Source organism: Epinephelus moara, chromosome 21 (assembly GCF_006386435.1).
Source record: "Epinephelus moara isolate mb chromosome 21, YSFRI_EMoa_1.0, whole genome shotgun sequence".
Taxonomy (NCBI): Eukaryota; Metazoa; Chordata; class Actinopteri; order Perciformes; family Serranidae; genus Epinephelus; species Epinephelus moara.
In genome coordinates this window covers 4,909,722-4,933,451 of record NC_065526.1, presented here as the reverse complement: position 1 = coordinate 4,933,451, position 23,730 = coordinate 4,909,722, and the positions used below count along the sequence as shown (strand labels likewise).

Sequence of the window (23,730 nt, the reverse complement as noted above, 5' to 3'; positions counted from 1 at the left end):
TCATTTGATGTCACATGTTCCTTTCAGCACCCAGACTGGTGAGGCTGACCTCCAAACTGAACAATGTGGCTGCAATGGAGGGAAAAGACGCCATTTTCAAGTGCGCTGTCAACCCAGCGGACGTCAATGTTAATTGGTTCCACAACAGTGTACCTGTCACTGCTGGGCCCAAGTATAAGATTGAACGTGGTGGTGGCAGTCACTCGCTCACCATCACCTCTGTCACCCAAAAAGATGCTGGAGAGATTAGCATCGATGCAGAAGGCAAAACCTGCCAAGCTACCCTACAAGTGCAGCGTAAGAGCATGCATTTATCAATTAGATGTAGTTGTTTAGTATCCTAAGTAATGTCCTCATTAACTTTGACATTTCTTTGTGCTCAGATGAACCTGTGACATTTAAGAAGAAGCTAGAAAACCTGACAGTGGAGGAGCAGAGTGAAGTGAAGCTGGAGGTGGAGCTCAGTAAATCATCAGATGAAGTGAAATGGATGAAGAACAGCGTAGTGCTGCAGCCCACAGGAAACATGGAGATCCGGGTAGACAAAGCTAAGCAGGCTCTGGTCTTCAAGAGTGTGACATACGCTGACCGGGGCGTCTACTCCTGTGAAACTCTGGATGACAAAACCCAGGCCAAGCTCAATGTGGAGAGTAAGACTGATCTACGGTCACATTTTTTAGATGCAGTGTACTGTATTTAAGAACATTTCTTAACCCTAGAAAGAAAATGTCATTCTCCAGTAATGTGTGTGCGAATATACAGTTTCGAGTAACAAGCTAGGAAACCTTGCTTCCATGTTACCACTCAAACATTTTCTCCTCCTCCCTTCAGTGAAGAAGATCCAGGTAATAAAGGGCCTAACAGAAACCAAGGCACATGAGACAGAGACAGTAACTCTTGAGGTAGAACTCAGTCAGGCTGACGTTGAAGGCTTCTGGACCAGGGATGGGATCAAGTTGAAATCAGGGGTATACTGCCGCATCACAGCTCTGGGAAAAAAGCACGCCTTAACATTGTCCAGTCTCAAGAGGGAGGATGCAGGGACTATTACCTTCCAAGCTGAAGGAGTACATAATTCTTGCAAACTGATTGTCACAGGTAAGTCAGCTGGTCTTTTTGGACAAAATCTCTATTTTTCTTCAACACCCATTCTGCCACAACAGTCGTCATTTCGTCACTTTTTGACTAACCTGTTGATTCTACAGAACCTCCTGCTATGATCTCCAAGCCCATTATGGATATGAGTGTTCCTGAGAAGGAGAAGGTAACTTTTGAATGCGAAGTGTCCAGAACAAATGCAGATGTCAAATGGTTCAAGGTAAGAAATTGTTATTTGGATTCAGTCTTCAGAGTGAAATTTAACAAATGTTACATGCATATGTAACATTTTGATTTTAAATTGATCTGCAGGATGATGTGGAACTGAAACCAGGGAAGAACTTTGGCATGCACTCCTTGGGCCGAAAGCGCAGTTTGGTCATCAACAAATGCACCCCTGAAGATGCAGGCACATACATCTGCCGTACTCCTGATGATAACAGCGCCGCCAAGCTCACTGTTCATGGTAACTAGTCCATACCCATTGAGTACAGCATACCATACCATGACTTAGTCATACCAAAAATTAGAAAAAAAACCAACAACATTGGTCCACAGGGGGAGCCACAGCGATCGGTCACATATTAGCCATTTTGAATCATTTTTCTGTTGTTATAGCGCCACCCAGTTGCCAATTAGAGTTAAATTTCTCCAGTCACCTTGAGGCGTCCTGTTCTACATATCTACCAAGTTTAGTAAAAATCCATATGGCGGTTAGGCCTAGATAAGAAATGAGCTCTCTAGCGCCCCCATTTTGTTTGATGGGGTCAATAATGGAGGGGTCCCCTCAGATTATGTGTGGTCATATGCCTACAAAGTTGCGTGGTGATGGGTGAAACCCTTGAGATGTTATACACCTTTATGTGATGAGCCACGCCCTCCGCAATATTCATTGCCTTATAGAAGCTCAGTTTTAGTAAGTTTTCCAACTTTTGCCAAGAGGGAACTTTAGATATTGGTCCCTAGATTATGTTCAACCAGTTTCATGCAGATCGCTTAAACTTCCTAGGAAGAGATCCATTTGAAGTGTTTTTCAAAAAATTCAAAATGGCGGAAAATCTATATAAGCGGAAGTTATGGGTTCTTGAGGCAAATGTGTTCCTCATGAGGAGAGGCATCTCTGTGCAAAGTTTCATGTCTCTACGACATACGGGGCATGAGATATGCCCATTCAAAGTTTGCAATTTCAATCGGTTGCTATAGCGCCCACCTTTGGCCAATTGATGTAATATTGCTTCATTCGCATCCTCCCATGACCCTCTACCACTGTGCCAAATTTCACATGGATTGACCAAGTCAGTCAAGAGAAAAACGTGGAACAGACACACACATCCACAGACAGAGTTTTTGTCATTATGTACTAAGATTATTAGTCATGTGATGAAGCACACAAATCAAACTTGTACCAATATTTAAGGTCTAGTATAACTATTTCCAGTATAAAGAAACATCTTGGAAATATTTTCCCTGCAGCCAGAGATATTAAGATTGTGAAGACGCTGAAGGATGTGGAAGTGATGGAGAAGGAGAGTGCTTCATTTGTCTGTGAAATCTCACATGATGAAGTGGACTGCCAGTGGTTCAAAGGAGGTGTCAAAGTCAAAGTCAGTGACAACATCAAGATGAGACAAGATGGTAAGGTCTAAAGAAAGTTGTACACCATGTATACACCTACAGTTTTGTAGGATACACCTGAAACATGATTATCTACAAGCTGTCTATTTCTTATTCCAGGCAGGACCTATGTGCTGCTGTTTAGGTCTGTCACCCCAGAGGACATGGGTGAGATTAAATTCACAGCCGACAAGGCTTCTTCAACTGCAAAACTTAAAGTGAAAGGTAAACTAGTCTGCATTCTGTACTGAAATCACATAACAGTACATAATGTATCGCTGCATGTATAAGCTAACCTTTATGTTACAATGTTCAGATGTGGTTGCAAATGGATTATTTCTATTCATTATGACAAAAGCTGTTAGAGTGTTGCAAATGTAATACCTCTGCACATTTTAAACCTTATTTTTCTCTAAATTAAAAACATTTAGGCTACTGTAAACAGAAGCTATACAGAGGTCTGCATGCAGACTGAAGATTCCTGATCTTTTTCTAAATTGACTTCAACATCTCAACTGGTTTAGGGAGCCAAATGTAAAAGGTCAGACTGAAGTTAGATGAAATGTTGTTTTGCTAGAAGAGTAAACACAATGCATCATTCTGACAGTATTGGTGAGATAGAAAATCCACTTGCAATTTGCATTTACATTGTTATGCCTCATTGAGGCCTGATGGCAAAAGGAAACATAACTCTCATGGTGTTTTACCAGCTGAGGTTTAGGATTATTTTCAGGGGGTTTTGTCACAGCTTTAAGTCTTGACTGAATGTGTAGGTCTGTGCAGTGGTCTGTAGAGAAAGCATCATTGGTCCAATGCTCGTAGACATTTAGGGGTTGTTTAAAAATTGGAAATTTTCAGGAGTATAAGAAAAAAATGAGCTCTGTCAAAGTTATATTAGAGGCACAAAGTCTGTGACAGACAAGAAGCATAATTTGCCCTCATCAGTTTCATCAACATGCACATGTTTCTATCATGTCAGTGTCTTGATGTATAAACAAGAATGACTGAGACACAGTAATTCCTATTTAATGTGGTGTCATTACAAGACTCTGGCTGTCTGCTTTAGCTTTTGCAGAAAATGTTGGAGCTAATGCTGCATCAAGCACATTAACGTTCCATCACTTATTAGCTCCATTTGCTTTGGCGATAACATAATTCAATTATGAACACTGCCTGTCCTATGGTGCGCTTAGGCACGGGCTTTGGCAAGGTCTTCGCTTTCATAGCCTTTCATCTTCCTTTGTGGCATACTTGATAGTTTTAATTGATTCAGTGTTATTGTTACTGTAGAACTGCCTGTCAAGTTTGTGAAGAGGCTCAGGGATAAGATAGCGATGTATAAGCATCGTGGTCATCTTGAATGCCAAGTGTCACGCGCCAGCGCAAAGGTGAAGTGGTACAAGAGCAAGACGGAGATCAAACACGGCAAGAAGTACGAGATCAGAAGTGAAGACGTGTACAGAAAGGTCACCATCAATGATGTGGACTCCGGGGACGAAGACACCTATACCTGTGATGCCATTGATGACAAGACATCCTGTAAACTACTTGTGGAAGGTAACATGATGGAAGATGACAAAGGTTGACCGAAGCTTAGTGTCAGGTTTATCAGCTGTAGGGCATTTATGTATATCATCGATAATTACTGTATATATCCAAGTATTTATGCAAGACAAGCCATCAGACTCTTGAGGTGTCTGTCTGTACAGTATATCTGTCTGTCTATCTATCTATCTATCTATCTATCTATCTATCTATCTATGATTACGTATTATACTAATAGAAAATACAGGAATATTATGTTGATTAATGTCTTGGTCATTTTGGAACAAGCCTGACCTACTAAATGAATTAACATAGTAATTGGTATTTCAAATTATGTGTGCAACAAAATAACAAAGCTGTATTACTGCTGCAGGTCAAGTAACCACACAGGTATTGTCAGTCATTCTGACGGAGTAAAGCTCTGCTCAGGTTGAAGCTGGGTGGGAAATAAACACATGAAGTCATTACAGCAAAGTCCATGGAGCAAGAATAGGACTTTTTCATAGAGAATATCTGGACATGTCACAGCAGAAACAGTACAAATGTAAATTAATAATGGCTGAATTCCATTTAGCTACTTGGGTTTCAGGGGTCCTGGCACTGTGCGTGCTGGCTCACTGTCACATTGTCATGGCTGCCAGAGACAGCTGAATATAAAGAAGTTATCTTTTATTTTTGTGCTTTTCCTGATGCAACAAGTCAGATTCTGTGCTGTATTCCTGTCCTGGCAAGTTCAACAAAACAAACAAGAGAGTGAGAAGTCCAGTCCTTGCCGAGGATTTTCATTGGACACTGATTTGCACTGCATGTGCAGTAATAGTGGTACACTCTATATAATTCATGTGTCTTGTTTTCACTTATTGCAAGTCAATTGTATGGTTTTGAACACATATTACTAAAAATAAATTATCATATTAGATGCAGATAATATTGAGGATAAACTGCAACACCCCAAAGAATCCCCATAACCTAAAACACAGTTCATAGAGTTATAAAACATAGACCCAATTTGGCGTTATGGGTGCACTTGTTGGGGGTTTGGTAATATTTAGGCACTGCTAATAAATCAGACAGAGAGTTGCGCGTGGCTTACTGTAGATCATTGACTGCAAAGATACTGTATATTGGCCAGGCCAGTATTAGCTTTTTGCAGATATGTCTGTATCGATGTACATGTTGGCTTATAAGTAACAGTAACAGTGTTTCTGTTACATAGTTTGTCCAGCAGAGAGCTCCCACACATTTACTTGTCAACAGTAATATGTCCTGCTTAGTTTGTATCTTGGTCACAATGGAAAAAAAGACCAAATCTAAGAGATCTATATTAAAATTGACCAATACACTTGTGAGATTTTTTTCACCTCAAAAATCAGTGTTGGTCGTGCTGCACTAGACATTACAACATTTTTCAAGGGATGCTACAATTTTTTTCTCACCGTTTTAAATAACAAAAAACAAAGTTGCTCAGTCATGTATTATTATCTCAAGTTCCTGCAAGTTGATTTTTACAGCACACGAAAATATTTGTTGCCAGCATTTCTTAATTTCTGACCACAAGTGCAGTGTTTGGCAATAATGTCAACTAAATGAGATTTTGCAATTTGATATGGATCTTAAAAAAAGGCTAAACCCATATTGTGGTCTTTTACTATTAAATCATGACATTGACTTTAAGTAAACCACTCTCTTTTCATGTACCCTCCAGAGCAGTCCATCAGCATTGTACGGGAGCTTAGTTCGGTAGAAGTGACCGAACCCTTTGCAGCTGTTTTTGAAGTTGAAATCAGTATGGAACTGGTGAAACCTCCAATATGGACTCTGAATGGAGTTGCTGTGCAGGAGAGTGTTGATGTTGAAATGGAGAAAGAGGGAACTCTGCACCGTCTCACTTTCAAAAAGACCAAAGCATCAATGACAGGACCTGTGCAGTTTACAGCTGGGAAGAGCAAATCTTTAACCCAGCTCACAGTCAAAGGTAAATGTGTCGAATCACATTTATACAGCAGTTGGCCACAATAACTTGTGAACTGTGATACTGTTGTAGCTAAACATATCCTGAGTAATTAAGTGTATTTTTATTCTGTTCCTCACATTTAGAGCGTCCGCTTGAGATTGCAGAGCCCATGAAAGATGTGAAAGCGAAGGAGAAAAGCTCTGCTATACTCAGCTGCAAATTTTCTGTTGCACCCAAAGAGGTTCATTGGTTCAAAGGTCAGGTACCTCTAGCGGCGTCAGACAAGTATAACATGAAGCAAGATGCTACAAGGGCTCAACTGACCATTCACAAGCTGACTGAAGAAGACAGTGGAGAGTACCGCTGTCAGTCTGGACCTGCTGAGACCAAAGGCAAACTTACTATTGAAGGTACAGTATGGACCTTTGAATACCACATAGAATACAGCAATTGTGTGTATTTTCTTATTAAATCCATCACACACACAAATGCAGTTTAACAATAGTCTTCAAACTAAAACTCATGATTCTTCTGTCCAGTGCGTGAAATCAAGATCACCAAGCACTTGGCAAACACAGAGGTTGATGAAGACAGCGACGCACTGTTAACATGTGAGATTAACTATCCAGATGAAGAGGTACAGTGGCTTCTGAATGACAAGGTGCTCTTCACAAATGAGGTCAACACCATCACCCATGATGGGAAGGTTCACACGCTCAAACTGAAGAACTTGGCTCCTCAGGATGGGGGGACTATCACTTTTCAAGTCCGCAAGGTGAAAGAGTCTGTGACACTTAAGGTTAAAGGTAAGAACAGTCATGCGCTTTGTTTATAAGCACACGAAAAATTGTGACTACATGCGTGATCATGCTCTGATTGGAATATTTGGTCGTTAGTCACATTTCTCCCCTATTATACCTCAAAACTGTACCGGCATTTGCGCTGAAAATCACGTCTGTATAAATGCTGTCAGTGTGGATTACCCCAGTCCACCCAAAAGATGAGGACATAATATATCCTTCAATCAATCTTTATTTTCCCAATTCCCCTCCAGAGAAGCGTGCTGTGTTCCTCAAGTCCTTAGATGATGTCATTGGAGAGGAGAAAGGCATGATAACTCTGGCGTGTGAGGCGTCCAAGCCCAGGGTTTCTCCCACATGGAGAAAAGAAGGTAAAGTCTTGAAGGCTGGATCAAAGTACGAGCTCCTTCACACGGGCAAGTCTTTGGGACTGATCATCAAAGATGTCACCAAAGAAGATGCTGGAGAGTACAGTTGTGATCTTGGAACTGAGGTTTCTAAAGCAAAGGTCACTGTAAGAGGTTGGTACAGCTGTTTACAGCGTTAGCCTTCATACATATGGTATATTTTGACATCTTCACCAACTTATGCTCTCTGTCCCGAATTTAGAAATTGGCATTGGAATTACCAAATGGCTGAAGTCAGCTGAGGTGAACGAGGGAGAGACATGTAGCTTTGAGTGCATCTTATCTCGCGAGAGCACAGATGAGTGTTCCTGGACTCTCAACGGCCGCACTATTACTGATGGAGGCCGCTTCAAAATCACCAGTAAAGGACGCAAGTACATGCTGACCATTAAGGATGTCACTCCTGCTGACGCTGGAGAGGTGGTATTCAACATTAAAGACCTGAGCTCCAAAACAACATTAACAGTTGAAGGTAAGCTACATATGTAAGAGGCATAGACAAAGTAACAAAAATATTAAGGTATTAAAATAAACATGTTATGATCTCTTGTTGCAGGAAAAGCTTCATCTGTGTCAAAGGGACTGCAGAATGTTAAAGCTGATCGTGGGGAAGATGCTGTTTTTATCTGTGAGGTGACACAGGCTAGTTCCACTGTAAAGTGGGCCAAGGAGGGCAAAGCCATCAAAAAGAGCCAGAAGTATGGCATCACCCAAGAGGGCAGGGTTATGAAGTTGACAATCCATAATGTCTCTGCTCAAGACTCTGGAGAGTACAGTTGTGAAGTTGTTGGAGGTGCAACCACTAAAGCCAAACTGGAAATCAAGGGTAAGACTAAAAATTCTGTATTTAACTTCTTCCATCTTACTGCACTTTTCATCTTTGACAGGGTGAGAGCATTTATGAGACTTATTTATGACAACAAAGATCATGGTAAAAAGCTAATCACTTTAATTACTAAATATAGAATCAGTCCATGGACAATCTGATTTTTTTTTTTTTTTTTTTTTTTTTTTTTTACAGAGCCAATTCATAAATTCACCAAACCGCTAAAGGACAGCCAAGCAGTGGAGAAGAGCTCCGTGACCCTGCAGTGTGAGACTGTACAAACTCCATCCACTGTGATCTGGCTTAAAGGTCACACAGAGCTCAAGGCTGGAGGTCGATATGAGATGTCCCAGAAGGAGGGGGTCTTAACTCTCACCATCAAACACCTGGAGGAGAAAGACACCGATATCTACACTTGTGACGTGGGCACAGCCAAGGGCATGGCAAAGGTGACAGTCAACGGTAAGAACTTAACTATGTTTGGGGTAAGTTTTGGTTTTGCAGAGCTGATTGAAGAGTGATTTGTCTTGACAATTTCCCTGTTGATGTATTTTTCAAGGTATTTGAGGTCAATGAGATGAGTTCCATGTTGACTTTGCTCATAGTTTGATTTTGCTTTAAAGGTCTGATGGTTATTCTGCAAAAAAACACAGGATAGTAATTGTTTTGAAGGGGAATCTGCGAAATTTGTTTGCCGTACATACATGTTCTAGAGGGGGGGTTTCACTCTCTTACTGTAAGAGAGCTAACTGCCAGGGACACAGGCACCATCTGTGCTTGCTGGGCATCATAAAGTGCATCCCTTGTTGTCAAAGGTAACTGACACCACGTCCAGTCAAATCTATCCACTGTACGGTTCAGATTTGTTAAAAGTACCATAAATTAGGCTGAATTGTTACTAAATCCTCTGTATTTTCATAATAGAATTGTGTTTCTAGTATTCTGCATTGTGAGTGTATTTACTGAATGATTTGCTTTGCCCCTTTGTTTTATTCGCCACTGTAGCACTCTTTCCTATTTGTTTTGTGTGATTGTTTGCACATCTACAAAGTGTGAATGATACCCTCCAGCATGTGCAAATGTTTCAAAGCGACCTGTTCCTAAATGCATTGTCTTGTTATGTGAGTACTGCACATTGTATAATTATAATTGGTAATCCTTTGTGCATTTCAATAAGGACATAATTTTGCTGTATTGCAATGAGAGAATTTGTTTTTTCATTAAAGTGCACTGTTAGCATAACCTTCATCAAAAGCAACATCAGCCTAGCTCTTGGAATAACATCTGGGTTCCACAGACTAACGTTGGACGACTGGAGCACGACAACTCATACATCTTCTTCGCCTCTACTCACTTTCCATCCTCCATCACAACCCAACAAAACGCAGCCCCCTGTTCTATATAATCAAGCCATTGTTCATTTTGTTTTAGCCCTGCCTGCCACTTTTCAAGAGATGCTCAAGAACCAGGAGAAAAAGGAGGGGGAGACTGCAACGCTTTGCTGCAAGTTATCCAAACCTGTGGACGGTGTTCAGTGGAAGAAAGGCTCTGAAGTTCTTCAAGCTGGAAAGAAGTATGAGATGAAGCTAGAGGAGATCCGATGTGAGCTTCAGATTAAGAATCTAGAGGTTGAAGATAATGGAGAGTATTCTTGCATGTGTGGAGACCAGAAGACTTCTGCAACAGTGAAAGTCAATGGTATGGACTCATGAAGTCTTTTTGGCAAGATTTTGTTGTATTTCCCAAGGAATTCCACTTCTATTACCTTTGTTGTGTTTGTTGAAACTATTTATTTCACCTGATTTTGAAATGAAACTTGTACAGCATTGCCGCCAACCTATATAAAGAAGCTGGAGAGCCAGGAGGCTGAGGAGGGAGCCAGTGTTACTCTGCACTGTGAGCTCTCCAAACCTGGAGTCCCAGTGGAGTGGAAGAAGGGAACACAGGTCCTGACGTCTGGAGAAAAGTACCAGATGAAGCAGAAGGCCTCTGTGAATGAACTACTGATCAACAAAGTGGTGCCAGAAGACAGTGGAGACTACAGCTGTATGTGTGGAGACCAGAAGACCACAGCCAGCATCAAGATCAAGGGTAGGAAGAAGATTTTTGAAGAATCAGTCTGAGTAGTAACATATTTAAATTATTATTATATTATTAAAATGTATATTACAGCTTCTTATATGTGCTTATTGAGACAGGTTTGTTTTTCTGCATGCCAAACCTGGAGTTCTGTGTTTATGTATTTGTATATTTTATGTCATGGCATGCCGCTGACTGCTAACCTGCTAATAAATGCTCAGCCCAACCAGTGACCTTCAGACAGAAGCTGGAGAGCCAGGAGGCTGAGGAGGGAGCCAGTGTTACTCTGCACTGTGAGCTCTCTAAACCTGGAGTCCCAGTGGAGTGGAAGAAGGGAACACAGGTCCTGACGTCTGGAGAAAAGTACCAGATGAAGCAGAAGGCCTCTGTGACTGAACTGGTGATCAACAAAGTGGTGCCAGAAGACAGTGGAGACTACAGCTGTGTGTGTGGAGACCAGAAGACCACAGCCAGCCTCAAGATCAAGGGTAGGAGAATTTGTGATTTAAATCACAGTGCATTAAAGTGTATTAAAATGAGTATTTGTAATGTAGAAAAACATATTTTCCTGTAGTAACATGTTTTTTATTTGTGTCAATGCAAGAGATGGGTTGTTCAGATTGAGTCATCAATTATTTTTCAAACACTGATGTGTAATTGATAGGAGGAATGTTTGTGTTACACTTTGATTTTTTTTTTATCGTGACTGAAGTGCTTGTATTTAAGCTTTTGCTGTGACATTTCTGTTGCTGTCTCTTTTTTTTTTGTTTAGCTCAAAAAAATGTCAGCATTCTCTGTGGGTGTCTCACATCAGATTCATCCGATGTTTTCTTCCTTTGCATGTGGTTGGATGTCTTTGCCTGGATTGTTCTGTGTGTCTGCACTGTTTTGATCTTTTCTTTAGAAGACTTGTTTATTACTTCTTTCACATGTTTTTTCTTATTGTGTTTTTGAGATTACAAAACAGACCAAAGGTTAATGCAGACAAACTGACAATACCAAAGCAGAGTCCCCTCTCACATCACAGTTATTCAGTTTGTCAGACTGTTTGTCGCAACGTTTTTGTGCATCTTATGTTTTAGTTTTTATTGGTAGTAGTGTTGACTTTTCACAGTGTTTGTATGCTGGTCCATAAACTCTTCTTGTTCATGTTATATTGTAGTTATCAGCTGCATTTATGGTCCTTGCTGATTCCCGTTCGCAATTGTTTTAATTTACAAGTTTTAAGTCATTTTGTCAGGTAGTATTTTGATTTTAATTATGATGGTAAAGTAGATGATCGAGTATGCTACAGCATCCTGAACTGAACTTGTTTCCTCTCAGCTCTGAAGCTGGCAGCCCCTCCTTCAGCCACTAAACTAGAAGCTAAGAGGCAAGAGACCAGAGAAACTATGGAAGGTATGGAGGGAAGACTGCAGTGCACTGGCTTGAGTTTCAGCTTTATGTGCTCTGTCCATCTTGATAACGGCCTTTGTGTTGCCATGTGCAGCCTGCCCTTAAATTGCGCCTGTACCTCTTGGCCTATATAGGTTATGATAAATGTATTCTTGCCACATTATTTCCTTCTGGTTTACTAGATTATTTAGAATGCAGCTTTGCTCTGGTGTGTCTAATGTTTCTTCAGTCCTATAGTAGGATTGTGTTGTGCAGTTTTTATGTGGGCCTTTTGTATCAGTGTTGTATTGCAGTATATGTGGCATAAGCAGCTCATTTAAAAAACAGAACGAAGAAATAAGGACCCTTGTTTTTGTGCCAGTTGTGCTGGTCAAGTGTTTGAGAATGATACCTGTTGTTGGCTGGTGTTTACATACGTATAATTTACTTGTGTCTGGCATGACTCGTTGTCTTTTACATTATATTTATGTGGTTTAAATAGACTGAAAGTCTTTAAATGAGTGGCAGTTTTACAGACTGTGCTCAGGAGTTCATATTAAATACTGTAGGTGTGGCAGTGCTTGTTGTTGCCATTATACTTTATGCAGCATTTCTATGTCCTATCATATTTGCATTTCAGCCAAGACCCCTGAAGCTCCTTCCGTAGCAGTTAAAGACAAGCAGAAGAGGCAACAGATATATGAGACAGTAGAAGGTAATTCTCTGAGGATTCTTGGCTTTGCTTGGTTATCTGGCCGATGTGCTTTTGTAATATTTAATGCAAAGTGTTGCTTTGTTAAGCCAAAGGTGAGAAACTGTCACCATGTCTTGGCTGCTGACTGCTGTTGTTAGACAGAAACTTGCTGGGTAATGAATTGGCGTACGCTGTGTCTTGGTGCTTCAAGAGGGAACTGCTTTAAGGCTAAATATGGTTTTAACCTTTATATCAGCTAACATGCCTGAGCTAAACTACGGTATTTCATCTGCCTTCTGGTAAATGTGGCTTTGTAATTCACTTGTTAAATGCCATCATGTGTCATTTTTGGGGCTCGCGCTTTTATTGTGGAAAAAAAGCATTGTTTCAACAACTGTGGGTTTCCGTTGTCTCCGGATTACTTTGTTGCATAGAGAATGGCTTATGGAGAATGGCTTTTCCCATCAGCTGTTATTAAATGTAGCTAGGGCTATCCAAAGGCAATGTAAAATTGTGGGTGTAATGTTTTGTTCAACTTCATAGCTGTGACACTGCCAACTACTGAACAGACTCCCAAACAGCAGCTCCTCAAACAGGAGATTCAGAGAGATATTCGACAGCTCAAAGAGGGAGGTGAAGGTAATGAGGCACATGTTTGCATGGCATTTGTTAAATACTGTGGCAGCTGTCAGTACTCAAAGCATGGTCATCATTTGTTTCATTCCAGATATAATTTCAAGCTTCAGTATGGATTTACTGTCTGTGCAGTTATGTTGCCTGGTGAATGTGGAAAATGTGTTTCAGACAGAAACTTGTTGGGTCATGAAAAGTGTGTATTGTTGCTTCAAGAAGGAACTGCTTTATGGTTTTACCTTACCTTTACAGTTTTGAGATATCTTGTGCTATTTATTCTGCTTGCTGGTAAATGTGGCTTTTTTATTCCCCTGTTAAATGGCATGATCTGTGTCATATGTGCTTCTGTTGTGTTGCCTGGGTCCAGACTAGTGTTGGAAATATACTGGAATTTCGTACTTCGAGGGTAAACAATTTAAAAGTTGTATTAAAGAAGATGGAGACAAAGTATAACGAGTTGACAGCTCTGCTTGTCTGTCCCATCAGCTGTTATTACATGTAGCTCGTGCTGTCCTGAGACAATTTCAAATTGTGGGTCTAATATTGTGTTCAATTTCATAGCTGTGACACTGCCAACTGCTGGACAGATTGCTAAACAGCAGCTCCTCAAACAGGAGATTCAGAGAGACTCTGGAGAGCTCAAATTGGGAGGTGAAGGTAATGAGGCACATGTTTGCATGGCATTTGTCGGATACTGTGACACCTGTCAATACTGTAAGCATGGTCGGTGTTTGTTTCATTCCAGGTGTAATTTCAGGCTTGTGGCAAAGAAGGTGGCAACATAACTGAACAGCTCGGTTTGGATTTACTGCCTATTAATGTGTAAACTATATATGAAGAAGCCTTTGATTTCTTGTCAGCCCTCTTGTGTGTTACTGTTCTGTCAGCTGCATTTTGTGGCAAATACTGTATTTTGTCCAGTTGTTGTAATGGTTCATGACTCCAGTTCTGAATTGTATGATGAACATTTTGATGAAATATGTTTATGGCACTTTGGCAGCACTGTGTTGGATTGCTGCTGCTGCTGCTTACCCTCGTTTTCACACACGTATGGACATCAACATATTTAATATAATATAAAGACATTTGTCAGTATGATTTGTAGACAGGGTGAGTTGTAAACAGGCGACACTTCACTGGTTGCACTGTGTCATGTGTGTTTATATGTGCTTTACTGCCTTGGATTTGTTGTTGTCTTCAAATTATAGTTCTTGGCTGCTGACCGGTTTTATCAGACAGCTTAATTGTGTCTTGTTGCTTGAGCCAGAATAGAGTCGTGTATACATATACAAGGAATTTGACTTAGGTTTTTTTTGTTGCTTTTCAATGTACAAACAAAGAAAAACGCTACGCTATTATCACCATACCTTAGTCACGATACTATATTATTGTGATTTTAAATGTGTTGCGATATGCTCAGTATTGCTATAAAATATATTATGATTTATTATCGTTTTTCAACTGTAAACTTTGTCCCCCAAAGGAAAACTTTGTATAATCTGATAAGATGAAGTTTTTTAGTCTGTTCATCTCACTTCAGTCATTTTATTTGCAGCAAAATTTATGTAGTAGACTGAAAAAGCAATTGATTCTACTAATTAAGTAGGATACCTAAATTTTCATTTGTATTTGTAATATAATAACATTCATGTTAACAACATTTAATAACAACACATTGAAATTGTAAACAGGAATACAAGAGGAAGGAAAATTGCTGTAAGGCAAAATATGGTTTTTACCCTACTGTTATATTTTTGATCTAACCTGTGTTATTTCATCTGCCTGCTGGTAAATGTGGCTTTGTTATTCCTCAGTTAAATATCATGATCTGTGTCATATTTGAGGCTTGTGCTGCTATTGTGAGAAAAAAGGTTGTTTCAGTCTCAACATCTGTGGGTTTCTGGTGTGTCTTGTGATTTTGTCGAGTGGAGAATGACCTATTAATATGGATTTCAATTTCAAATCGTGGGTCCTATGTTTTGTTCAATTTCGTAGCAGTGACACTGCCAACTGCTGGACAGATTGCTAAACAGCAGCTCCTCAAACAGGAGATTCAGAGAGACTCTGGAGAGCTCAAAGAGGGAGGTGAAGGTAATGAGGCACATGTTTGCATGGCATTTGTTGGATACTGTGACACCTGTCAATACTGTAAGCATGGTCGGTGTTTGTTTTATTTCAGATGTAATTTCAGGCTTCAGTTTGGACTTACTGTCTGTGCAGTTATGTTGCTGGTGGATGTTTAAAATATGTAAAGAAGCTGGCCTTTGATTTCTTGTCAGCCCTCACATTTGTTGATGTTCTGTCGGTTGCATTTTGTGGCACATTGTCCAGTTTTTGTAATGCTTTGTTTACTCCGGTTCTGAATGTTGAACATGTTGATGCTATATCTGTGTGTTGGATAATTGATAATGATCTGTGACAGGAGAGAGAGGCTTTATTTGTCTTTGCTTGTAGCTTTATTGATTTTGATTCTGTTCTCACACATATTGCTTATCCTCGTTTTGACACCCACTGTATGGGCTTCAACATATTTAATCTAACACAAAGATATTTTTCAGTATGCCATGTTGCCATGTTGTAAACTATACTGGTACTGGGTCATTTGTGTCTAATCTATATGTGCTTTCCTAACTGGTTTGTTGACGTCTTCAAATTATAGTGCTTGGCTGCTGACCGGTATTATCAGGCAGGAACTTACTGGCTCATAAATTGTCTTTCATTGTGTCTTCTTGCTTTTAGAAGGAAATGTTTTAAGGCGAAATACGGTTTTACCGTCCTTTTATATTTTTGAGCTAACCTGCATTTTTTTCATCTGCCTGCGGGTAAATGCGGCTTTTTTTATTCAGCTGTTAAATGTCATAATATGTGTCATGTCTGGGGCTTGTGCTACTATTGTGTTTACTTGGTCCAGACCTTAAAATCTGCTGGCTCCACTGAGTTAACTGCAGAATGAAACGGAGTGTAACAAGTTGACAGTTCAGTCTGATATCAGGCAAACTATTGTTAGGACACAAGATTATTTCAGTCTCGATTTCTTTGGATTTCTGTTGTCTTTGGGTTACTTTGCTGCATGGAGATGGACGTCTTGGTATAGAGACATGTCTTTGTTCCCATCAGCTGTTATTCCATGCAGCTAGGGCTATCCTAAAGCATTTTTAAATTGTGGATTCAATGTTTTGTTTAATTTCATAGCTGTGACACTGCCAACTACATCTAAACAGCAGCTCCTCAAACAGGAGATTCAGAGAGATTCTGGAGAGCTCAAAGTGGGAGGTGAAGGTAATGAGGCACACGTTTGCATGGCAGTTGTTGGATATTGTGACATCTGTCAATACTGTAAGCATGGTCGGCATCTGTGTTATTTCAGGTGTAATGTCAGGCTTGTAGAAAAACATAATTAACAAGAGGGAAGAAGTGGATAGATGGAGGGAGTAGGCAGCTCAGTTTGGATTTACTGTCTGTTGCCTGATTATGTATAAAATGTATAAAAAAGCTGGCCTTGATTTCTTGTTAGTCCTTGGGTATGTTGATGTTCTGTCAGTTGCATTGTGTGGCACATACTGTGTTTTGTCCAGTTGTAATGCTTTGTTTACTCCGGTTCTGAATGTTGAACATGTTGATGCTGTATGTTTATGGCACTTTGGCAGCACTGTGTTGGATTGCTGCTGTGTGTTGGATTATTGGTAATGATCAGTGGGGGAAGATTGAGGCTTTAATATTTTTTGTTTGTGGCTTTTTTGATTTTGATCACTTTCCTTTATCACATATTCTGCTTGCCCTCATTTTCACACTTTCTGTATGGATTTCAACATATTTATATAACATGGGGACATTTGTCTGAATGTCAAGTTGTAAACACGTGATAGACTGGTTGTCATTTGTGTCTATATATGCTTTACTGACTCTTTTGTTGTTGTCTTAAAGTTAAAGTTCTTTGCTGCAGTGCTTACCATTGTGTCTTCTTGCTTCAGAGAGGAATTGCTTTACGGCAAAATATGGTTTTACCCTACTATTATATTTTTGGACTAACCTGTTTAACTTCATCTGCCTGCTGGTAAATGTGACTTTGTTATTCCCCCGTTAAATGTCATGATCTGTGTCATATTTGGGGCTCATGCTACTATAGCGAGAAAAAAAGATTGTTTCAATCAACATCTGTGGGTTTCTGGTGTGTCTTGTGATTTTGTCGAGTGGAGAATGATTTACTGATATGGAGACATGTCTTTTTCCTCTTCAGCTGTTACTACATGTATCTAGTGCTATCCTAAGGCGATTTCAAATTGTGTTTCCCATGTTTTGTTCAACATCATAGCTGTGACACTGCCAACTGCTGGACAGATTGCTAAACAGCAGCTCCTCAAACAGGAGATTCAGAGAGATGCTGGAGAGCTCAAAGTGGGAGGTGAAGGTAATGAGGCACATGTTTGCATGGCATTTGTTGGATACTGTGAAATCTGTCAATACTGTAAAAGCATGTTCGCCTTTTTTTTTAAATTTCAGATGTAATGTCAGGCTTCAGTTTGGACTTACTGTCTGTGCAGTTATGTTGCTGGTGGATGTGTAAAATATGTAAAGAAGCTGGCTTTTGATTTCTTGTCAGCCCTCGTGTGTGTTGATGTTCTGTCAGCTGTATTTTGTGGCAAACACTTTATTGTGTCCAGTTTTTTAAAATCCTTTGTTTACTCCGGTTCTGAATGTTGAACATGCTGATGCTGTATGTTTATGGCACTTTGGCAGCACTGTGTTGGATTATTGATAATGATCTGTGACAGGAGAGAGAGGCTTTATTTGTCTTTGCTTGTAGCTTTATTGATTTTGATTCTGTTCTCACACAAATTGCTTATCCTCGTTTTGTCACCCACTGTATGAGCATCAACATATTTAATATGCAAGGACATTTTCAGCCATGTTGTAAACAGGTGACAGTAGACCTGTTGTATTGGGTCATTTGTGTTTCTTTGGTCTTTACAGGCTCTCTGATTGGTTGTTATTTTCAGGTTAAAGAACTCATCACTGTAAGATTGTGAGGTTAATGTTGTGTTTTATCCCAGTTGAAAAGACTACTGCTGGAATAGCTGCAACACAAGATACACAGAGGCAGGGGACCAAAGAGTCACTGGAAGGTATGCAGAGATTTCAGTTCTTTGTCAGCCTTGTGCTTCTTGATTGTCTGCTCCTGCCACATTCACCTCAGTCTTTGCGTCACCAAATGCAGGTCTCTACTGATGTTTCTCGCTTTCTGTGGTGTATTGAGCATGTTATACGTTTGAACACAGCTTGTTTGTGCTGCTTTGGGAAGTGGACCAAGGACAAAAATCATTGCAAGTAATATTAGTTCTTAAGATTAGGTTAACAGAATATGAATGCATATACGAAGAAATGGCATAATATTGAATCATATTGGATGTTGTAGTCTTACCTGGCTGTCGCTGTTACGTGGTGTTTTCCACGTGTCCTTCAACAACAGTTCCTTGTGTTTGTGCTTCTTGTGGTTTTTGGTGGAAGTGACATGATTGATTGAAAGATTGTAGCATATAAGAGATTTGTAAACAGCTATTATCATTATACAGTAGATAATTGTCACTGTTATCAAAACATGTTAGGTCATGAGACGCACTGTATATTGTGGCTTAGGCTGTAGCGTATATTGTTGTACTGCCTACTTCTTTCAAAAGCTCCATTTATAGGTCAGTGATTGAAGTCACAGATTTTTATAGTTAATGAATTTTATAAGATGTTGCTGAATTATAGCATGTGTACTCAGCAAACGCTCACTGGATTGGTAGATGATTAATGAATAGAGATAAATGGAAATGAGGTTAATGGCTGCTCTGTAGGCACCGTGTTTTTTGAGTATAATCAGACTTAAATGTTTTACCACAGCAGTGAGGCCTCTCGATACTCCAGCAGCTGTGACACTACCCTCTAGGGATTCCAAAAAAGTGGTGGAAGGTATGAACCCATAGTCTTGCATTTTCTGACTGTAACACTAATGTCTGTGTTGGACAAGCTCTTGGTCATGGCACTGTCTGTGCATTTTATAAGATTCTGCTTTTCTTGTTGCACATTGCATGTATATATGTATCATCTGTAAAATGAAGTGAAGAGCTGTTGCTACTGTCAGTTTCAGGCAAATGGAAATCAACTGAAGGTGTTATTCTGTTGTTGTCTTGGACATTGTGGCTCTAAAACATGTATGGCATAGCTTTTGGTTTGCTGTCTCGTTTAGTCTGTTGGTGAAGATTTCCATGTTATGTAAGTTGAATTAAAATCTACATTATATTTCTACAATTAACTTTAGTTGCAGCAGAGAAGTCAGCAGCTTCAGCAGTGATCTCCAAAGTTGAACCTGAGAAGCAGGAATTCAAAAAGAGAGTTGAAGGTATGTGGTAGCATTGTAAAGAAACTCCAAGAGCAAAGTTTGTACTGAGTGTAAATGGGATCATGTTTGTGTTCAGTAGGTTTCTCATATGCTGGGGTTTTTGCCCAAGCACATGCTCTGATAGCATGTGCTGCACATTCAGGCTGTTATGTTGTGGCGTAACGTTCTTGTGTCTAGAGGGTTTTGTCAGTGCTCTGGCACATTTGTTTTTGATGGCTGATGAGTTGGAAATTGCGTACTGGCAATTGCATTTAGTTGCAGTCCATCAATCCTCACTGTTGAGTTCATTATTGTTGTTGTTTCAACATCCTTTTTGGCTTTAATCATCTGAAACTCCACTATCATTCTTGTATTTATGCTGCTCTGTGTTAACTACAGTAGATATTTAAGGTCTAATTACATCAATTACACCTGCAGAGATTGAAAAGCCTGCTGTTTCTGATGTCATCCCAAAGCCAGAGCCTGCAAAGCTGGATACTGAAGTGAAAGGACAAGGTAGAGGTTTTGTGGCACCCGCACATTGTTTATTCCTCTCAGTTTTGTTTTGTCTTCCATGTGGATTTTTGTATGCAGTGTAATCAGTCTGACTTGTTGTTGCTCAATTTTGTATTCATCTGTGAATGCCAGATTTGCTGTATTCTGGATTGTTGTCTTCTCCAGATGGGAATAATTGAGAGCTGTGTTTTTGACAGACTTGATAAATGCTGAGCTGGTCCTCTGTTTTGAGTTGGAGAAGGGATCATTGGTTCCAGTGTTGTTTTGTGTATGTGTGTGGTGGGTGTGTGGGTGAGTGTATTATAGCAGCCATATATTTTCCTTGTTTCATTTTCCATATTTGCTTTTGTTTTAGCAAATAATTAAGTTAAAAAATTAACCTGTTTGCACTTTTTGAGTAAGATGAAAGATAGTATCAGTAGAAAACTGCACTTTAAAATGTCATATAATTCATTTTTTTATTGGTGGTTGTGTTCAGCTGACCGTTCAATTCTTTCAAAACAAGAATATTGAAATTAATTTCCTTTAATTTTTCTTTATTTAATAAACATTTTGTTGTATTTCAGCAGTGTACTCAAAGCAGCACAAGGGCAAAACTGAGTACACCTCAATATTTGCAAGTAATATCGTTGCTGAAATATTCAGCATTATTACAAATTGCATATTTTGCTAAATATCGTGCAGCCCTGCTGTAGTCTTCATCTGGTGTCTCATTTGAAAGCCTGAGTTACAACAATACATATCAACAGTGTGTCTAATTGATTCAATCCCCAGTCCTTCAAGTCAAAGTCGTTCGAAACCTGGAGAGCCAGGAGGCTGAGGAGGGAGATAGTGTCACTCTGCACTGTGAGCTTTCTAAACCTGGACTGCCCATCGAGTGGAAGAAGGAAGCTCAAGTATTGAGTTGTGGTGAAAAGTACCAAATGAAACAAACAGGATTCAGTTATAAGCTACAGATCTTTGATTTGAGACCTGGAGACACGGGAAGCTACTCATGCTGTTCAAAGGACACAATAACTTCAGCATCTCTTGTAGTAAATGGTAGGATGGAGACCACATCATCATCTCATGCTATCCTCTTCTTCCATCAAGTCTTTCATTTTATTTTTAAATTCATTCTTCTTCATCTTATTTTTCTTGACTGCGTACCATCTGGTTATTTCTCTTCACCCATCAGCTTCCCCAGTTATTTTCACAAAAGCGCTGGAAAGCCAAACGGCTGATGAGGGGGACAGTGTGACGCTGCACTGTGAGCTTTCTAAACCCGGTGTTCCTTTGGAGTGGAGGAAAGGAGAACTTGGTCTTTGTCCTTGTGCCAAGTATGATATTAGACAAACAGGACACCTGGCTACATTAATAATCCATGATTTAGACCCAGAGGATGCTGGGTGTTACACATGTGACACTGGTGACCGTCAAAGCACTGCACAACTAGCTGTGAAGGGTACGCCTCCCAAAACCTGATGTTTGTAGTGGATATACTTGAGTTGTAAATTAATTGATTGAAGACTTGCCTGTCTCATAGACTTAAGTTATTGCTATCTTAATAGTAGGGCTGTCATGACATGTCATTCAAATTCTAAATCATTCAAATGCTGCACTGTTTTCTTTTTTCTTTGCATGTCTATTAATTCTGTGGAAACCCCAATTGGACTGGTGTGATAAAAACCATTTTCAATAACTCCAGAGCGTTGTTAAGTCCAAAAGTCAACATTCATCGAAAGGAGATAGATGTAATCATTTCCAAAATTCACGATTTATCTAAGAAATGTTCTGCTTCAATCCACATTTGTTTAATTTTATCCTTTTAACATTTTCACTGTGGACAAAAAAGTCGGCTATACATTGTGCCAGCTTTCTCTCGGTTTCGCTAAATCTTTTCTCCTCATTTCCACCACCTCCCTCCCTGCAGCCCAGCCTGTCCTTTTCAAAATCCAGCTGCAAAACCTTGAACTACAGGAAGGAGACAGTGCTTGTCTCCGCTGTGAGACCACAAAGCCGGGAGCCAGTGTGGTCTGGAGGTGTGGTGACAGGGTGCTGGCGTCCAACAGCAAGTATCACCTGAAACAGGAAGGAACTACAGTCGAGCTTGTCATCTATAAACTGCAGGGAGCCGACTCAGGAGAATACTCCTGTGATACAGGCAGCCAGAGGACTTCAGCTGTCCTCACTGTGCAGGGTAGGAGCTGTCTGTTGAAGGCTGTGCTTTTCATGCACCCTCTGGAGTCACGTCTTTCTGCGTGTCCAACATTACTCCCAGCACTTGAGCATGAACGTCAACCTTTCATCTGGAGATCTTGTTTTCTCTCTTCTTTACTGCACTTTAATTTTCGAGTATTATTCCTCATCCCACGTGTGTTCTTGTTCTTCACTTGTACTTATTCACACAAAGACCTTTCTATTGAACTTGATCACTCATCATTTGTGCCTATCTGTGGTCTCTCTTCACAAACATTAACACACCCTTTACTGTTTTTCTTCACTTGCTACTCACAATAACAGCTTGGGACAAATCTTTATATAGTTAATCACACTCACACAATTAGCACGACTTGAACCATATCTTTGTCAAACACTTCAAACAACAAATATATAACTATTCTGCTGAAATGTATTTGTCAAACAGAGGTCGAGGTCAACATACTGAAATTCTTGGAGAGCTGCGTTGTATACGAGGGTGAAGATGTCCGCTTTGAGTGTCGGGTTTCCCATGAAGAGGCACCTCTGGCCCAGTGGAAACTCCAGGATGTCCCTCTACAGAATAACGAAATGAACCTGATCAAGTCTGAGGGCCGTGTCCACAGCCTCACTCTCAGAGGCGTCACCACAGCTGACTCAGGAACAGTTACGTTCTCAGTGGGTAACCACACTTCCACTGCTTCTCTGACAGTCAGAGGTGAGAAAATGCACTTTATGTCTTGGGATGAAAATTCCCATTTTGCTTTTATGATAACATTTGGACTCCTGCTCATTTATCTAAACTATCTTCCTTGTAGGACACCTTCCCTCTATCTTTCCAAAAAGCTTACCAAAAACCTGGATGCTTGTGATGTTCTGAGGCTTTTTTATTTTAACTTCATTTTCAGTTTATACCGACTTCTTATCTATTCATCTATTGCACTTTTGTATTTGAAATCTGCACTTTACTGCATATTCCGTCATACTTATATTCATATTCTCTTCTCTTCCATTGAACTAGAGCTAACGTTTCCCATTTACTTTTAATTTATTGTTCATATTGATCGATATGTTTCCTTGCAACTTGTGTGTACAGCAAGTCTTCTGCACTGTTTTTTTTACTACACACTTTATTCAGATAACTTGACACACAACAGCAAAATTAACTCAGTGACTGACCGTGTCCTGTTAATCAATAATTAAAATTCTGAGTTTTTGTGTTGTCCTGGAGGCATGGGTGTGAAATACACTGACAGATGTAGTCACAACTTTTCCAGATTTGAGCCCTGCCAGGAGACCTTTGTTGCATGTCATCCCTCTATATTGTCCTCCCAACAAGAAATGGAATCCTCACAAATAATAAGCAGAAGTATTTTTATTCTTCAGGCTGTCAATAGTGTCTTTCTCTGTGTTGTTTAATGTTACTCACAAATACTAAACATGCCACTTAATGATTCACCGTTTTCCACTATATTTTAATGTAGGGATGCACCGAATATTCGGTAACCGAATATATTTGGCCGACTAAAAATAGCAAAATAGGCTTAAATCATTCAGCACGCTGTGCGAGCAGCCTACAGATTTCAACCAGCAGCAGAAACGAAAGGCGAATCCCATCGGTTGTGGGTTGAACGGGGGTCACAGACACAGA

At 40.0% G+C, this 23,730-nt stretch overlaps 1 protein-coding gene across 1 annotated transcript in view; it reads left to right on the top strand.

Moving 5' to 3' along the window:
- obscnb (obscurin, cytoskeletal calmodulin and titin-interacting RhoGEF b) overlaps positions 1 to 23,730 on the top strand; it is a 68,932-nt gene that overhangs the window by 16,217 nt on the left and 28,985 nt on the right. Inside the window, exons 17-43 of the mRNA XM_050032858.1 lie at positions 28 to 297; positions 384 to 650; positions 832 to 1,098; positions 1,206 to 1,318; positions 1,411 to 1,564; positions 2,572 to 2,733; positions 2,833 to 2,937; positions 4,003 to 4,269; positions 5,963 to 6,232; positions 6,355 to 6,621; positions 6,751 to 7,017; positions 7,266 to 7,532; positions 7,621 to 7,890; positions 7,975 to 8,244; positions 8,440 to 8,706; positions 9,676 to 9,942; positions 10,069 to 10,335; positions 10,545 to 10,811; positions 17,337 to 17,432; positions 18,076 to 18,147; positions 18,908 to 18,976; positions 19,326 to 19,406; positions 19,824 to 19,901; positions 20,676 to 20,942; positions 21,079 to 21,345; positions 21,814 to 22,080; positions 22,528 to 22,797. Coding sequence (XP_049888815.1) covers positions 28 to 297; positions 384 to 650; positions 832 to 1,098; positions 1,206 to 1,318; positions 1,411 to 1,564; positions 2,572 to 2,733; positions 2,833 to 2,937; positions 4,003 to 4,269; positions 5,963 to 6,232; positions 6,355 to 6,621; positions 6,751 to 7,017; positions 7,266 to 7,532; positions 7,621 to 7,890; positions 7,975 to 8,244; positions 8,440 to 8,706; positions 9,676 to 9,942; positions 10,069 to 10,335; positions 10,545 to 10,811; positions 17,337 to 17,432; positions 18,076 to 18,147; positions 18,908 to 18,976; positions 19,326 to 19,406; positions 19,824 to 19,901; positions 20,676 to 20,942; positions 21,079 to 21,345; positions 21,814 to 22,080; positions 22,528 to 22,797 — 5,751 coding nt within the window. The remainder of the gene's footprint in view (positions 1 to 27; positions 298 to 383; positions 651 to 831; positions 1,099 to 1,205; positions 1,319 to 1,410; positions 1,565 to 2,571; positions 2,734 to 2,832; positions 2,938 to 4,002; positions 4,270 to 5,962; positions 6,233 to 6,354; positions 6,622 to 6,750; positions 7,018 to 7,265; positions 7,533 to 7,620; positions 7,891 to 7,974; positions 8,245 to 8,439; positions 8,707 to 9,675; positions 9,943 to 10,068; positions 10,336 to 10,544; positions 10,812 to 17,336; positions 17,433 to 18,075; positions 18,148 to 18,907; positions 18,977 to 19,325; positions 19,407 to 19,823; positions 19,902 to 20,675; positions 20,943 to 21,078; positions 21,346 to 21,813; positions 22,081 to 22,527; positions 22,798 to 23,730) is intronic.